The sequence below is a fragment of the Oncorhynchus tshawytscha genome, linkage group LG27 (assembly GCF_018296145.1).
Source record: "Oncorhynchus tshawytscha isolate Ot180627B linkage group LG27, Otsh_v2.0, whole genome shotgun sequence".
Classification (NCBI taxonomy): Eukaryota; Metazoa; Chordata; class Actinopteri; order Salmoniformes; family Salmonidae; genus Oncorhynchus; species Oncorhynchus tshawytscha.
This window is the reverse complement of record NC_056455.1, coordinates 9,907,697-9,926,418: the sequence shown is the minus strand read 5'-3', so window position 1 is coordinate 9,926,418 and position 18,722 is coordinate 9,907,697. Positions and strand designations below refer to the sequence as shown.

General features: G+C 43.0%; 1 protein-coding gene across 2 annotated transcripts in view; it reads left to right on the top strand.

The window, feature by feature from the left end:
• Positions 1 to 18,722, top strand: part of LOC112245976 (protein tweety homolog 3) — a 65,329-nt gene that overhangs the window by 12,172 nt on the left and 34,435 nt on the right. For both annotated transcript variants that reach the window (XM_024414227.2, XM_024414228.2), the window contains exon 2: positions 9,513 to 9,682. In XM_024414227.2, the coding sequence (XP_024269995.1) occupies positions 9,513 to 9,682 (170 nt within the window). The remainder of the gene's footprint in view (positions 1 to 9,512; positions 9,683 to 18,722) is intronic.

Sequence of the window (18,722 nt, the reverse complement as noted above, 5' to 3'; positions counted from 1 at the left end):
CATAGGTACACTTCAACTATGACAGACAAAATGAGGGGGAAAAAATCCAGAAGATCACATTGTAGGATTTTTTAAATGAATTTATTTGCAAATTGTGGTGGAAAATAAGTATTTCCAAATGCCTGAAATTGGAAATTGCTCCCAAGGATGAACCAGACTTGTGGAGGTCTACAAAAACAACTCTGAGGTCTTGGCTGATTTTCTTTTGATTTTTTTCCCCATGATGTAAAGCAACAAGGCACTGAGTTTGAAGGTAGGCCTTGAAATACATCCACAGGTACCACTCCAAATGACTCGAATTATGTCAATTAGCCTATCAGAAGCTTCTAAAGCCATAACATAATTTTCTGGAATTTTCCAAGCTGTTTAAAGGCACAGTCAACTTAGTGTACGTAAACTTCTGACCTACTGGAATTGTGATACAGTGAAATAATCTGTCTGTAAACAATTGTTGGAAAAATGACTTGTGTCATGCACAAAGTAGATGTCCTAACCGACTTGCCAAAACTATAGTTTGTTAACAAGAAATTTGTGAAGTGGTTGAAAAACAAGTTTGTGGCACTAATTTGAAGTTAAAATTACAATTCACTTAAAATGTCAAAGGTGTTGCAGTGGTGTGAAGGGATGGGTCCATTGGTGGTTAAAAAAATATTTAATAACAAATCTAGATTTTAGAAATGTTTGACAAACCTTGTTTTGTAAGCTTCTAAACAATATCGAACTGAAGTATTTATATTTTCCAGTCATGAAGACATGATCTCATGATATGGTGGGGTATGCAAAACTTTGAGTACCTCGATCTCCTGGATGTGTTGACCTTCAGGTCCAAAAAGTCACTTTCTGACCACTTCTTCCATGGGCAAACATGTATGGAAAGTTTAGTTTTGAATCAAAAGAGATGCTGTCAAAAAGTGATTTAATTTATATGGATTTACCCTAAGGTCATTTGCATGAATGAACTGCCCTCGCTATTGCCCACCACCAAGTTCCACTACCATAGATTTAGAGGTTACGCCAATGAGTGTGTAGTAGAAGATGAGTGAGTGCAGCAGCCCAGTGCAAGCGAGCTGCACAGCTGAAGATTGGGGAGGGTAGAACCATCCTCCTGCACTCTGCAGCATGGCACTTGTTCACAGGGTCAGAATTAATGGATATTCTCAGCTCATTTACTTGAGGGTTTCACTCAACCCTCACTGAAGTAAAATCCACTCTGTCCTTGATGCGCTGATCAGTGACCTTTTTCCCATTTTTCTCTTTAACGGCAAGTACTAAGAATTTAGTGTTGAAGTGGATTTCAAAATGAGAGATAATTGCCAGTCTGTAGACAGGGTACGACCAAAGCCAGGATTTGTTTTACCCCCCCTTCAAGTGTCCACAAATTTTGAGTAGGCCTATGTTGCCAAGTACGCCAATTCTCCCCTTAACCTCTGATTTGGCCCACAAAGGAGATCTATAGGCCTAACCAGGCATATATGCAACATTTGTCCTGAGGCATACATACAGTCATCACACCTTTCATTCTGATATTTAATGATGTCTTAATGATGACAGACAGTCATCCACTTTCTTCATTGGTGGTTTATAGTTAGAAACGTTTTGGCAATAGTGAGAAACAAGTGAAGATGTCTGACAAAATCCTTTGCGTCAGAAGGACAACATGGAGGGGGGTTGTCAAGAGGCATCTTTTGTGAATTGTGGACCAGAGCCAAGGTTTTCCGAGGTGGAAGAAGAGAGGCAGTCTCAGTCTATTGCCATTGTGATGGACGGGAGTGGGACTAGAGCTCGGTTTGTTTGGGTGTGGGCAGACTGGGGTGAGGAAAGTAGACAGGGCCAGCATGGTTTCAGCCTCCTTCCTGGGTTAGAGAACCAGGAGAGTGCCCAGGCTAGCCTGAGGAATGGGAAAATATATATTCTTTAGATTTAGGCCATACTTGGCCAGAAATGCCTTTTTTTAAAGTAGGCTACTATGGTTAGGGCAAGTATGTTGACATCCACACTGCCAATAGCACAGTGAGATTGATGTATGAGAGAACCAATTTTTATGTATCTGGTGTGGTGGAGTGTTAGCCAAAAATGAAATTGTATTTATCCATTTACTTTGTCTTTACGTAGTGTCATCTAATGATGTGCCTTCATGCACAGGAAGTGGAGAAGGGCAACAGGGTGATAGATAATCTGTTATGTTAGCTTGTTCACCTGGTGTGACACAAGACTCCTAGCTGTTACAGGAAACAGGCTGTTTGTCACTGCATCCGTCTGCATATGTTCATCAAGCAGTTCATTTTAGATGTGGGGAATTTGACCTGGAAGTGAAACCTGATTGTAATGGACAAAGTGGACAGTTGAGTCAGCACGTGTTATTTTCTCTCTTCCCTTGTCTTGTGATTTGGGTCTGCTATTCTTTCATGGCAATGTGTCTAATTCAAAGCCATACTTAAGTGCCCTTTAATTGAACACATATGGACCACGATTTGCTTTTTTGGTATGTGAAAAACAGAACTCCCATCCCTGAAACTTGAATCGCAACATAAAACAAGGACCATTTCCTTTCTTGACAATGGGGAGTGAAAATGAAAGAAATCATGACTAAAAGGTAGAGAATGACTTTTAAATTGAAGGTCATTATTAGTCAGCATTGAATTCCCATCATCTTGGATCAGAAGCTGGGAAGATGAGAAGGGGTTGGAACAATGCCAGCATCCTGTTCACAGGATGGTACGGCTCCTCTCCAGCCCCTTTGAACTTCACTTAGTCAGACAGTGACAATGACTATTTTCCATTTATTTAACCACTCAAGGTATGAATTTTCTCAACTTGCATTTCAACATATGTAGTATTTGAAAATGTTTGCGCTGTGTATCCATGAAGTACTGGTATAATATCACTAGGTAACACAGATGGCTGCCCAGGAGATGGAGCTCAGTGAGATACTGTCATTTGAGTTCAGATTTTGTTTCTCCAGGGTGGGGAAACCATCTCAATAAAGCGCTTCAATGGAGAGGCCTCTATTCACCAAGAGCCCAGGGGCAGCCCGTTAGGCTGATCTTACTGAAAAATGCATCTGTTTAGAGAACCAGGGTGCCGGTATTTTCCTGTTTAATATATCCGACTACTAGGGAGGAGAAACTGTCTGGATCGAAATCTGTGTAATTACAATGAACTCCCAACCTGTATTCCCCCACAGGAATACAAACATGAGCGAGAGGCCTGTGTGAACTACATATGAAGTGCCTGCCCTCTCTATGTGCTGCAGGCTGAAGTATGGGACTGGTGCTGGACCTACAGTACTCAGCAATAGACCCGTTTCTCTAGCACAATACTTAACATGTCGTCAGGCCGTGAGATGCATTTGATAATAGGTGTTATGCTGTTTCTGTTTGATCATACACTGCTCAAAGAAATAAAGGGAACACTTAAACAACACACTGTAACTCCAAGTCAATCACACTTCTGTGAAATCAAACTGTCCACTTAGAAAGCAACGCTGATTGACAATAAATTTCACATGCTGTTGTGCAAATGGAATAGACAACAGGTGGAAATTATAGGCAATTAGCAAGACACCCCCAATAAAGGAGTGGTTCTGCAGGTGGTGACCACAGACCACTTCTCAGTTCCTATGCTTCCTGGCTGATGTTTTGGTCACTTTTGAATGCTGCCGGTGCTTTCACTCTAGTGGTAGCATGAGACGGAGTCTACAACCCACACAAGTGGCTCAGGTAGTGCATCTCATCCAGGATGGGACATCAATGCGAGCTGTGGCAAGAAGGTTTGCTGTGTCTGTCAGCGTAGTGTCCAGAGCATGGAGGCGCTACCAGGAGACAGGCCAGTACACCAGGAGACGTGGAGGAGGCTGTAGGAGGGCAACAACCCAGCAGCAAGACCGCTACCTCCACCTTTGTGCAAGGAGGAGCAGGAGGAGCACTGCCAGAGCCCTGCAAAATTACCTCCAGCAGGCCACACATGTGCATGTGTCTGCTCAAACGGCCAGAAACAGACTCCATGAGGGTGGTATGAGGGCCCGGCGTCCACAGGTGGGGGTTGTGCTTACAGTCCAACACCGTGCAGGACGTTTGGCATTTGCCAGAGAACACCAAGATTGGCAAATTCGCCACTGGCGCCCTGTGCTCTTCACAGATGAAAGCAGGTTCACACTGAGCACATGTGACAGACGTGACAGAGTCTGGAGACGCCGTGGAGAACGTTCTGCTGCCTGCAACATCCTCCAGTATGACCGGTTTGGTGGTGGGTCAGTCATGGTGTGGGGTGGCATTTCTTTGGGGGGCCGCACAGCCCTCCATGTGCTCGCCAGAGGTAGCCTGACTGCCATTAGGTACCGAGATGAGATCCTCAGACCCCTTGTGTGACCATATGCTGGTGCGGTTGGCCCTGGGTTCCTCCTAATGCAAGACAATGCTAGACCTCATGTGGCTGGAGTGTGTCAGCAGTTCCTGCAAGAGGAAGGCATTGATGCTATGGACTGGCCTGCCCGTTCCCCAGACCTGAATCCAATTGAGCACATCTGGGACATCATGTCTCACTCCATCCACCAACGCCACGTTGTACCACAGACTGTCCATGAGTTGGCGGATGCTTTAGTCCAGGTCTGGGAGGAGATCCCTCAGGAGACCATCCGCCACCTCATCAGGAGCATGCCCAGGCATTGTAGGGAGGTCATACAGGCACGTGGAGGCCACACACACACTACTGAGCCTCATTTTGACTTGTTTTACGGACATTACATCAAAGTTGGATCAGCCTGTAGTGTGGTTTCCACTTTAATTTTGAGTGCGACTCCAAATCCAGACCTCCATGGGTTGATAAATTTGATTTCCATTCATAATTTTTGTGTGATTTTGTCAGCACATTCAACTATGTAAAGAAAAAAGTATTTAATAAGAATATTTCATTCATTCAGATCTAGGATGTGTTATATTAGTGTTCCCTTTATTTTTTTGAGCAGTGTATTTAGCCTAAACTCGCATTTTTGTTTGCTCGAGCTCTCTTCACCTCTTTCTCTCTTTCTTTCTTTTTCTTTCTCTCTCAATTCAATTCAAGGGGCTTCATTGGCACGGGAAACATATGTTAACATTGCCATAGCAAGTGAAGTAGATAATATACAAAAGTGAAACAAACTATTAAAATGAACAGTAAACATTACACTCACCGAAGTTCCAAAAGAATAAAGACATTACAAATGTCATACTATGTGTTGTAACGATGTACAAATGGTAAAAGTACTCACTCACATTCACCCTAAGACTTCCAAGGTTCAGCAGATGGGTGCCCTTTCACATCAAAGCTCTATATCGTAAGATCTGATCCCAGACCATATGACATCTACCTTGCAGCCTAGCCAGGACTTTATGTCAGTATTGAACCCACTTTCTTATCATTTTGATCCCCTTTACCCGTAGGTGAATAAAGTATCCTACTACTACATAAATTGTCTTGCTGATATGATTTTACACTCCAAGTTGAGAAGGCTACACTGCCAATAGAGAAGACAAGCTCTTGCTATTCTTTGGAAATTAGGCTAAATCAGGGGAGCAGGCATATCCTCATTGATACGGGCCGTGCTCCCAGATTGGCTTGTTTTAGCTGCATTCCTGCTCAGTTGCAGCATTCTGTTTCCTGTTCACTTTTGCCTTACTTTTAAGCCAGTTGGCAGTTTCCACATAGACCCTTGTTCTCTTTTCCCTGTTCTGAAATGAGGCTATGTGAGAGATTCATTTGCCACTATAGCACACTCCAAATAATGTCTTAATGATTGAATCATGCTTTATAAAGCTCATAACGGGCTCTACCTTGGTTACAATGATCAAATCTAACTTTATTTGTCACATGCTTCGTTAACAAAGGTGAAATGCTTACATACAGGTCCTTGTCAACAATGCAGAGAAAGAAAAAATAAACGTTATAGAAAAACTTGGCCCTATACACGGGATGAATGTGTAGGGGTACGATGTAATTGAGGTAGATATGTACATCTACGTATGGGTAAAGTGACAAGGCAGCTGGATAGATAATTAACAGTTACCAGACACTCATTTAACACCAACCAAAATAATTTGTTCATTTAAGCAACAAGGCACAGGGGGGTGTGGTATATGACCAATATACCATGGCTAATGGCTGTTCTTTAAGCACGACACAACGCAGAGTACCTGCCAATCAGTTGTCAGCCAATCAGCATTCAGGGCTCAAACCACCCAGTTTATAAAAACAGATAGTTACCAACTTCTGCATATATCCTCTTTCATTTAAGGAATGTGAATGATTTGTTTTCTAAGCAATCTTTACTTGGCATACAGTTGGCAGTATAAAGTCTATTTTGTTTTTCCTGTGCAAGAATTAATGACCTTTTGTCTGAGATGGGCTCAATAAGTAAATGCATCTGAATATCATTAAAGTCAAGACGTCTTAATGGATTTACTTCGAGAGCCTTCATTTCCTTTTATCTACTGTTCCATTTTAGGGAGAATGCTTTGTTTTTTTGTTCGCTTTTCACTGTCCGCACTCGATTGACCGATCAAGTTTTCATAACAATCGGAAATCGGTATTTTTGAGCGCCAATTTTTTTATATATATATTTAACTAGGCATGTCAGTTAATAACACATTCTTATTTTCAATGACGGCCTATGAACGGTGGGTTAACTGCCTCGTTCAGGGGCAGAATGACAGATTTTCACCTTGTCAGCTCGGGGGATCCAATCTTGCAACCTTACAGTTAACTAGTCCAACGCAATAACGACCTGCCTCTCTCTCGTTGCACTCCACAAGGAGACTGTCTGTTACGCGAATGCAGTAAGCCAAGATAAGTTGCTAGCTAGCATTAAACTTATCTTATAAAAAAACAATCAATCATAATCACTAGTTGATGATATTCTAGATATTATCTAGCGTGTCCTGCGTTGCATATAATCTGACTGAGCCTACAAATATCTAAGTATCTGACTGAGCGGTGGTAGGCAGAAGCAGGCGCGTAAACATTCATTCAAACAGCACTTTCGTGCGTTTTGCCAGCAGCTTTTCGTTGAGCGTCAAGCATTGCGCTGTTTGACTTCAAGCCTATCAACTCCCGAGATGAGGCTGGTGTAACCGAAGTGAAATGGCTAGCTAGTTAGCGCACACTAGTAGTGTTTCAAACGTCACTCGCTCTGAGCCTTCTAGTAGTTGTTCCCCTTGCTCTGCATGGGTAACCCTGCTTCGATGGTGGCTGTTGTGTTGCTGCTTCGAGCCCAGGGAGGAGCGAGGAGAGGGACGGAAGCTATACTGTTACACTGGCAATACTAAAGTGCCTATAATAACATCCAATAGTCAAAGGTTAATGAAATACAAATGGTATAGAGGGAAATAGTCCTATAATTCCTACAATAACTACAACCTAAAACTTCTTACCTGGGAATATTGAAGACTCGTGTTAAAAGGAACCACCAGCTCTCATATGTTCTCATGTTCTGAGCAAGGAACTGAAACTTTAGCTTTCTTACATAGCACACATTGCACTTTTACTTTCTTCTCCAACACTTTGTTTTTGCATTATTTAAACCAAATTGAACATGTTTCATTATTTACTTGAGGCTAAATTGATTTTATTGATGTATTATATTAAGTTAAAATAAGTGTTCATTCAGTATTGTTGTAATTGTCATTATTACAAATAAAATAAAAATTGACCGATTAATCGGTATCGGCCTTTCTGGTCATCCAATAATCTGTATCGGCGTTGAAAAATCATAATCGGCCGACCTCTAGTCCGCACGCATGAACAGAAGACTGGAGCCCAGGTGGCGCCTAAAATTAGATCCTTATTTAGCATTTGCCCAAAGGAGCTGGGCTGTCCTGCATTTTGTAAATCATTTCCTATCTCAAAGGAGCTCAGAGCAGCTGTTGTTGTGGAAGGGTGCGGTAATACTGGATTCATTCTCATTTAAGGCGTTACAACAACAGGAGAAGGTGGAGAAGAACAATAATCCAAAAGACCATTTCCTATGCACGTTTGTTCTCAACCTAATATCCATGAGGTAGTGAAGCCAAATAATTACCACTGCTACCTGGGCATTTTAATAATATACAGTATTGCACTGGGCAAATCACTTCAAATGTACATCTGACAGCAGTAAAGAGCGGGTGAGCGGTGCTGAGCCCAAACGACAGTGGCCTTCCCCTCAGTCACCCCAGGGCTCTGGTCACTTAAGACTTTGTCTGGAGTGGAATGACAGTCATTCTTCTCTTTTCCCTCTGCTGGAGAAGTAAGTCGCCTCACACGAACCCTGACTCTCTTTACCCCACTTCCTATAATGTCACAAGCTCTGGTCTGGCCTGAGCCAACACAATGCTCTCTCCAGCACCGTGTTCTGGAAAGGGAAAGATGGCAGCTTGTGAGCGTCCAAAGATTCCAGTCATTTTGAAGTGCTCACATGGAAACAGGGGTTCACTGGGCCCACAAAATTCAAGTTATTTGATATTAAGCCACGCCCAACTTTCATACAGGATATATCCATTACGATGAATCATAAGACTGAAGGTACTGTACAGCAGACAGATTGGGAGCATTATATGCTTTACAGTATCTTCTGTTTTTATGATTCATCGTAATGGATATATCCTGTTTGAAATTTGGGCTTGATTTGAAATAATTGTGGCCTCCCCCTGTATTATGAGAACGGGCTTTAAGTGAAACTTCAAAAATGAGGCCAGGGAAACACAGATTATTCATGTGTGAGGATGTTAGAGACTAAGATTATATGGTTTCTATGTGTTTCAGGAGGCTTTCTCAGAGTATGCGTCTTATGGTGGTGTGTTTGTGCTTGTTCATGATGGGGGGTTTTAATGAGGCTTGAGGTTTTTCTCCTCTGCCTTCTACGTTATTCTCAAAGTTATGACGATAACCCTTAATTAACTGTGATCTGGTGTAAATGAGCTATGACGAGCCAAAGGGCATAGCTAATAATCAGAGAGACCATCTCATTGCCATGTGACTCCTCTGGGTGGTCAAGAGTGTATATCTGCTTTAATAGCTTCTCATTCCTTGCAGACTGGATGTGCAAGATAGCCTAGCGGTTAGAGCTTTGGGCCAGTAACCAAAAGGTTACTGATTTGAAGCCCCAAGCCGGCATTGTGGGAAAATCTGCCGTTCTGCCCTTGAGCAAGGCAGCCCCCGCCACACCTCTCTGATTCAGAGGGGTTGCCATAAATGCGGAAGACACATTTAGGTTGAATGCATTGTTGTGCAACTGACTAGGTATCCCCTTTCCCCCAATATCACTCCAACGGGCAACAGCTATGCAGTAAAACATTTTTTTTTAAAGGTCTAAATTAGACTATTCTTCTAGGACCACAAATTGGATCATTGATGCTTGGCTCCTGTATCTCTACATCCTACAAAGTCTCTCTGAAAGCTTTCCCCAGCAGGTGTGTGTGTGTGTAATAACTGCAAAACTTTCCGTTGCTATTATTCATTATGTGTGTGAGATGACGTCTCATCGTCCTCTTGTTCCCACTCAGTCCATCCTGCTGCTGGGAGGCGTGGCTCTAGCCTGCTTGGCCCTGGACCTCCTCTTCCTGTTGTTCTACTCATTCTGGCTGTGCTGCCGGCGGAAGAAGAGCGAGGAGCAGCCCAACGCCGACTGCTGCTGCACCGCCTGGTGTGTCATCATCGCCACGCTCGTCTGCAGGTGAGTCCCACATGGAAAGTCGTATGCCTGTGATCACTCAACAGACCCTTGGTTCACTACCCAAAATACAGGCCTAGCTGTAATGAGCTGGGCCATCTCTAATTTCAACATGTAAAGCCTGAGACTGCAGATGACAATGCAAGGATTAGCAATGTTCGCCATCATCCCTTAACATCCTCGATTGGCCTTGTAGTGCACAGACATAAGTGCGTTCCATGCATGATGGAGCAGTTTGTGCCTTTTTAATCTCCTCCTTGATACCTTTGTTATCTAACACATTGCCAGCAGTCTTCCTCTGAGATGAGTGAACACCACCCACGGTGTTTTACGTGACTGGCTTTAAGACCTCATGCCAAGTCTGCCGGAGGGAATTTATTAGGGGTTTAACGGTACATGTATTCGTACTGAACCATTCGGTACAGGCTCGGTCCATAATGTGGACCCGAATGAATTACATAAAAGATATTTACAGTCCAAAATAAAAACACGACCTATGTCTCTTGAGTACATTTCAGGCTATTCTGTTAAAACAGCTAGTTCCTTTGCATAATTTTTTTAGCAACATTTTAATTTTAATTGCTGCTTATCAAACTGTACTTTTGTGAGGTGCAGAAGTAAATTATTTTTGTATGATGGTGAGTGGTGGGATTGATTAACCAGAATTGGAGGGTCTTCATTCATCGTTTAAATCTCCAGTCTGGGAACATTTTGGCTTCCCAGTAGATTACAGCGCCGATGGACAGAGAGTTGTGGATAAATGCTTAACAGTATGTCGTTCCGCTCAAGGAGATTAGCCTATGCAGCTGCCAACACCTCATGTTTACACCCCAGTATACCGGAACAAGACAGAAACGCTAAGAAATGATAACAACAACATCGTCTCCCCTCTGCATTCAAGCATTCTTTGGCAGCTGATTCTGACCTGGCCAAAGAAATTACAAGAGCGATTGTAAAAAATAAACAGTCTACCAGTCTTCGGTTTATAGCTGCGGACATGCGACCATTGATGGTGGTTGAGAATGGGGGGTTTCAGCCACTCATAAAAGTGCTCGAGCTACTATCATGGTGCGTTCATAACCAAGAGGGAAGGGTACATTTTATATACACTGCTCAAAAAAATAAAGGGAACACTAATATAACACATCCTAGATCTGAGTGAATGAAATATTCTTATTAAATAATTTTTCTTTACATAGTTGAATGTGCTGACAACAAAATCACACAAAAATTATCAACGGAAATCAAATTTATCAACCCATGGAGGTCTGGATTTGGAGTCGCACTCAAAATTAAAGTGGAAAACCACACTACATGCTGATCCAACTTTGATGTAATGACCTTAAAACAAGTCAAAATGAGGCTCAGTAGTGTGTGTGGCCTCCACGTGCCTGTATGACCTCCCTACAATGCCTGGGCATGCCCTGATGAGGTGGCGGATGGTCTCCTGAGGGATCTCCTCCCAGACCTGGACTAAAGCATCTGCCAAATCCTGGACAGTCTGGTGCAACGTGGCGTTGGTGGATGGAGCGAGACATGATGTCCCAGATGTGCTCAATTGGATTCATGTCTGGGGAACGGGCGGGTCAGTCCATAGCATCAATGCCTTCCTCTTGCAGGAACTGCTGACACACTCCAGCCACATGAGGTCTAGCATTGTCTTGCATTAGGAGGAACCCAGGGCCAACCGCACCAGCATATGGTCTCACAAGGGGTCTAAGGATCCTATCTCGGTACCTAATGGCAGTCAGGCTACCTCTGGCGAGCACATGGAGGGCTGTGCGGCTCCCAAAAGAAATGCCACCCCACACCATGACTGACCCACCACCAAACTGGTCATGCTGGAGGATGTTGCAGGCAGCAGAACGTTCTCCACGGCGTCTCCAGACTGTCACGTGCTCAGTGTGAACCTGCTTTCATCTGTGAAGAGCACAGGGCGCCATTGGCGAATTTGCCAATCTTGGTGTTCTCTGGCAAATGCCAAACGTCCTGCACGGTATTGGGCTGTAAGCACAACCCCCACCTGTGGACGTCGGGCCCTCATACCACCCTCATGGAGTCTTTCTGACCGTTTGAGCAGACACATGCACATTTGTAGCCTGCTGGAGGTCATTTTGCAGGGCTCTGGCAGTGCTCCTCCTGCTCCTCCTTGCACAAAGGCGGAGGTAGCGGTCCTGCTGCTGGGTTGTTGCCCTCCTATGGCCTCCTCCACGTCTCCTGCCACAGCTCGCATTGATGTCCCATCCTGGATGAGATGCACTACCTGAGCCACTTGTGTGGGTTGTAGACTCTATCTCATGCTACCACTAGAGTGAAAGCACCGCCAGCATTCAAAAGTGACCAAAACATCAGCCAGGAAGCATAGGAACTGAGAAGTGGTCTGTGGTCACCACCTGCAGAACCACTCCTTTATTGGGGGTGTCTTGCTAATTGCCTATAATTTCCACCTGTTGTCTATTCCATTTGCACAACAGCATGTGAAATTTATTGTCAATCAGTGTTGCCTCCTAAGTGGACAGTTTGATTTCACAGAAATGTGATTGACTTGGAGTTACATTGTGTTGTTTAAGTGTTCCCTTAATTTTTTGAGCAGTGTTATATAGGACTGGGAAAAATCCACTTGAATGGCCCTCCAACAGGTACATTCCCACCTCTCACATAGTTCGAAACGCAGCATCAGAGTGGAAGCTTGAGAGGCCCAACATAACAGTTCTGTCACAACAGACAATGCCAGGAACATGAATGCTGAACAGGTGAACAGCATTTAATTTTCCCACTGTACCGAAACCAAACTGAAACGTGACTCCAAAACCGCAACACGTACCGAACCGTGGGTTTGGTGAACCGTTACACCCCTAGAATTGATGGATAGTTTACTCTGCTGGAGGCTGTGCTCTAAGGAGAGCAGAACTGTGACCTGTCTCCAAACTCATAATGGACACAGGAGGTATTTGACACACACACTGTCAGATGCCACTTTTATTGTTGTTTATACCTCTCCCCTTCTGAACTGAGGATACAAGAGCACATCTTCATTTGACATTGGACTTCACAAACCATGGGTTGCACATGCTGTAGTCTGGGGATGACAGACAGGACCCCCACAATTCTTCTAAACTTTGACCCGGAAATTTAATCCTTTTGAGAGATTATTCTGTTTTTGTGTAGGCAAACAATTTATCTGCAGTGGAAGGGATGTAGTTTGGTATCTTGTAGCATCTGAAAGCTGCTGGTTTAGTGTCTAACTACTGTGGTGAGATGGTGGTATTTTTAGAACTAATCTTCTGCTTACTTCATTGAAGCTCTCAATTGGAGGGTAGGCTACTTGGGCGCTTGCTGCTTGGTGTTAACCCCTTCCCATCTGGTGTTCACATTTTTTAAACAATCTAGCATCTACTCAAGCAGAGAATGAGAGGTGCACAGGGTTAAAAGGCTTGACACCACAAATCCCTCTACTAGATACTTTCTGCAGTCTGCCTCAAATTAAATAATCCTCAATCACGGCTACTTTTTTGTATCTAGGCTGTTAGCTTTCCTTTCTTAGTCATCTAACTACTTACAGTTGAAGTTGGAAGTTTACACACACACTTAGGTCATTAACTTATTTTTCAACCACTCCACAAATTTCTTGTTAACAAACTATAGATTTCGCAAGTCGGTTATGACATCTACTTTGTGCATGACACAAGTCATTTTTCCAACAATTGTTTACAGACAGATTATTTCACTTATAATTCACTGTATCACAATTCCAGTGGGTCAGAAGTTTACATACACGAAGTTGACTGCCTTTTAAATAGCTTAGAAAATTCCAGAAAAGTATTTAATGGCTTTAGAAGCTTCTGATATGCTAATTGACATCATTTGAGTCAATTGGAGGTGTACCTGTGGATGTATTTCAAGGCCTACCTTCAAACTCAGTGCCTCTTTGCTTGACATCATGGGAAAATCCAAAGAAATCAGCCAAGACCTCAAATTGTAGACGAGTCTGGTTCATCCTTGGGAGCAATTTCCAAACACCTGAAGGTACCACGTTAATCTGTACAAACAATAGTATGCCAGTATAAACACCATGGGACCACGCAGCCGTCACACCGCTCAGGAAGGAGACGCGTTCTGTCTCCTAGAGATGAACGTACTTTGGTGCGAAAAGTGAAAATCAATCCCAGAAGCAAAGGACCTTGTGAAGATGCTGGAGGAAACGGGTACAAAAGTATATATCCACAGTAAAACGAGTCCTATATCGACATAACCTGAAAGGCCGCTCAGCAAGGAAGATGCAACTGCTCCAAAGCCCCCATTTAAAAAATAAAATTTAAAAAAGAGCCAGACTACGGTTTGCAACTGCACATGGGAGACAAAGATCGTACTTTTTGGAGAAATGTCTTCTGGTCTGATGAAACAAAAATACAACTGTTTGGCCATAATGACCATCGTTATGTTTGGAGGAAAAAGGGGGATGCTTGCAAGCCGAAGAACACCATCCCGACAATGAAGCAGGGGGTGGCAGCATCATGTTGTGGGGATGCTTTTCTGCAGGAGGGACTGGTGCACTTCAGGAAAATGATGTGTATATATTGAAGCAACATCTCAAGACATCAGTCAGGAAGTTAAAGCTTGGTCGCAAATGGGTCTTCCAAATGGACAATGACCCCAAGCATACTTCCAAAGTTGTGGCAAAATGGCTTAAGGACAACAAAGTCAAGGTATTGGAGTGGCCATCACACAGCCCTGACCCCAATCCAATAGAACATTTTTGGGCAGAACTGAAAAAGCTTGTGGTGCAAGGAGACCTACAAACCTGACTCAGTTACACCAGCTCTGTCAGGAGAAATGGGCCAAAATTCACCCAACTTATAGTGAGAAGCTTGTGGAAGGCTACCTGAAACGTTTGACCCAAGTTAACCTGTTATGGCTGCATTCCTTGTTCTCAATTTCCTCCTGAAGACATACCCTAATCTAACTGCCCGTAGCTCAGCCCCAGAGGCAAGGATATGCATATTCTTGGTATCATTTGAATGGAAACATTCTGAAGTTTGTGGAAATGTTAATTGAATGTAGGGGAATATAACACCAATAGATCTGGTAGAAGAAAAAAACTTAAAATAAGCGAGCTACATGACATTGAGCATGAAGTCACCCAGGTGTCCCACACAAATGTACCCAAGTGGCCGAATTGGTACAGTGATTCATTTTGAAGGAAAGAACGATATACAAAATACATAAATGCTATTCTAACACACACCCCAAAAAAAAAAAATAAAATATATATATATATATATATAATATATAAAAATATAAATATAATATAATATAATAAATAAAAATAAATAAATAAATAAAAATAACAAGTAACTATTTACACATGTTCTATTTACAATATTGTGAAGACCCTCAGTCCTCTACACAATATTGTGCTGCTGGTGCCATGGCCCATAGCAGTCTCTTTTTGGTGTAAAGCAGAGGCTTACTGAACAGGTGGTGCAGGTGATGGGGCATTTCCTGTTTCAAAGGGCACAACGGCATCTCCCTACTGTGCCCTTTTTGCCCTGAGGCACATTCATGCCTGCAGAGATGAATCTGGTCAGGTGAACACCACTGGTTGGAGCAGAAGGGACAGAGGTAGAGGGGAGAGAAGGTGCTACAGTAGACTTGCTGTAGCTAGCAAGCTCCTGGATGAGAAGCTCCCTGAAGGCTTAGCTGTAAGATGGGGGGCTGTCCACAGCTCTTGACCATTTCCTTCTGCAGGATGAAGGAATTCACCACAGCAATGTCAATGAAATTATAGAAAAATGTCTTGTACCATTTCATGGTCTTGTGGAGAACATTGTAGTATCATATCCTACCTCGCATGCCCTTGTTGTAGTCCTTCACAGCAGCTGGAACGGGGACATTTTTTGAGCAATCCCGTATCCGGGAGCGTAATCATAGCCTCAAGCTCATTACCATAACGCAACGTTAACTATTCATGAAAATCGCAAATGAAATGAAAGAAATATATTCACTCACAAGCTTAGCCTTTTGTTAACAACAATGTCATCTCAGATTTTCAAAATATGCTTTTCAACCATAGCTACACAAGCATTTGTGTAAGAGTATTGATAGCTAGCATAGCATTAAGCCTAGCATTCAGCAGGCAACATTTTCACAAAAACAAGAAAAGCATTCAAATAAAATCATTTACCTTTAAAGAACTTCAGATGTTTTCAAATGAGGAGAATCTCAGTTAGATAGCAAATGTTCATTTTTTTCCAAAAAGATAATTTGTGTAGGAGAAATCGCTCCGTTTTGTTCATCACGTTTGGCTAAGGAAAAACCCCGAAAATTCAGTCATTACAACGCCAAACCTTTTTCCAAATGAACTCCATAATATCGACAGAAACATGGCAAACGTTGTTTAGAATCAAGCCTCAAGGTGTTTTGCACATATCTATTCGATGATAAATCATTCGTGGCAGTTGGGTTTCTCCTCGGAAGCAAATGGAAAAATACACGCAGCTGGAGATTACGCAATAATTGCGACGGAGGACACCAGGCGAGCACCTGGTAGATGTAGTGTAAAATGGTCAATCTTCCAATGATATGCCTACAAATACGTCACAATGCTGCAGACACCTTGGGGAAACGACAAAGTGTAAGCTCATTCCTGGCGCATTCACAGCCATATAAGGAGACATTGGAACACAGCGACTTCAAAATCTGGGGCACTTCCTGTTTGAAATTTCATCTTGGTTTCGCCTGTAGCATCAGTTCTGTGGCACTCACAGATAATATCGTTGCAGTTTTGGAAACGTCAGAGTGTTTTCTTTCCAAAGCTGTCAATTATATGCATAGTCGAGCATCTTTTCGTGACAAAATATCTAGTTTAAAACGGGAACGTTTTTTTATCCAAAAATTAAAAGAGCGCCCCCTATATCGAAATAGTTAACCTGGTAAGTCAGCTGTTGAACAGCTCTAGGCTGAACCACAACTGGTTTAATGGCCAGCCATATTTAGGCTTTAATTTTATCATTGGTATATGCAAGTTCCTGCGCTGCACTGCAGTCAGCATTGCCGTAGAATCATGCCAGTTTTCAGCGTCTCTGTCTGAAACGTTGGTTCCTTACCAAACACCATGCCAACGCCCCTATTCTCTGGGATAGACGTGATAACCGTGAGGCCTCGTCTCTGCAGGAAGTCCTCCAGCAAGGTATTGGAAAGTAACGAAAAAGTTAGGAAAACAAAGGATTTCTCACATTCAAACTGAAATCATGTGACAAATGAGCTCACACTGTAGTTTCCATGGCAACATCCTCTCAGAAGCCAACTCAGGACACAGAAGAAGACCCAGAGGGGCTGGCTCAGCGCAGGCAGGGCTCTGGCTCAGAGCAGGCAGAGGGATACTCAAGGACTCTGGTGGTTTAGCTTTAGAACCCTTTGAATGACAATAATATTGTGGTGTATTTTCAGGAATTAGGCTACCCCAAGAATTCTGCAAAGTGTCAATCTTGCGGAACTAATCACACTAGATGGCATACTATACTGGACAAAATGTAAACGCAACATGTAAAGTGTACAGAAATACAAGATCCCAGATATTTTCCATACACACAAAGATTATTTATCTTAAATATTGTGCACAAATTTGTATACATCCCTGTTAGTGAGCATTTCTCCTTTGCCATATCATATCAAGAAGATGATTTAAATAACATGGTCATTACACAGGTGCACCTTGTGCTGGAGACAATATAAGGCCACTCTAAAATGTGCAGTTTCGTCACACAACACAATGCCACAGATGTTTCAAGTTTTGAGGGAGTGTGCAATTGGCATGCTGACTGCAGGAATGTCCAACAGAGCTGTTGCCAGAGAATTGAATGTTAATTTCTATACCATAAGCCGCCTCCAACAACGTTTTATAGAATTTGTCAGTGCCATGCTGTATTTGTATGTAATAAAGCCCTTTTGAGGGGGAAAACTCATTCTGATTGGCTGAGCATGGCTCCCATGACTGCGCCCCTGCCCAGTCATGTGAAATCTATAGATTATTTATTTCAATTGACCATTTTCCTTCTATGAACTGTAACTCAGTAAAATCTTTGAAATGTTGCATGTTGCGTTTTATATTTTTGTACAGTATACTTCAATGGGATGGCAAAGTATCACATTGGGGTAAATGCTAAGGACGATATACCCTTTCACTATCAAAGAGTAGCTCTGTGTCTAGTACAGTGGGAAACCAGACCAAACTGTTGGTACTGCTCTATATATAGTGGATGAAGGGGTGTCCTCATACTGCTGTATATATAGTGGATGAAGGGGTGTCCATACTGCTGTATATATAGTGGATGAAGGGGTGTCCTCATCCTCATACTGCTGTATATATAGTGGATGAAGGGGTGTCCTGTATATATGTCTGTTTCTGAGTCCTTCCTTCTGGAGTCCCTCCCAACCAATAATTTACACAGCTGTCTGGAATATCAACAGGCTAGTCCACCACAGTTACACAGACTAGCTTTTGAATCCCTGGGTCTCACAAAGGGTCATGTTCTGAGTGGCAGTGACGGATAAGTGAATGAACAGTGCTGTCTGTCAAAATAATCTACCTAGAATTCCTAGAAAAACCTTCCTTTTCAATTATGCAGCCCCTTTGTGAGTGATCTCTTAAGACAAAGCTATTGGCCAGAATGGCCACTCTGTAGTGTCTGGGCCACAGCCCAGTATTTATGACTGATGAAAGGTTTTTCGTCTTCTCACCTCAGTCTCCCTCCATCCGTCTGTGGGATAGGCACTTCCCAGCCTTCTGTTTTCAAGGCGCTGTGACCCAGGTGGTACCTCTCCCTGAACTGTAATTGCATCTCTGGTTGAATCTGAATGATGGATATCTGTCCTCCCTGAACCCCAGTGAGTATTGACCATCTGCACCTGTCGCTGTCTTAACAGTGAGCTTCTGGAGTCTCTCTGCCCGCCTCTCCTGCCCTGCCCCTCCTGTGAGAACAAATCCATCCACATGATGCAAGTCTCTGCAAGCCCAGGCAGCTGAAAATATTTCTTCCCGGCT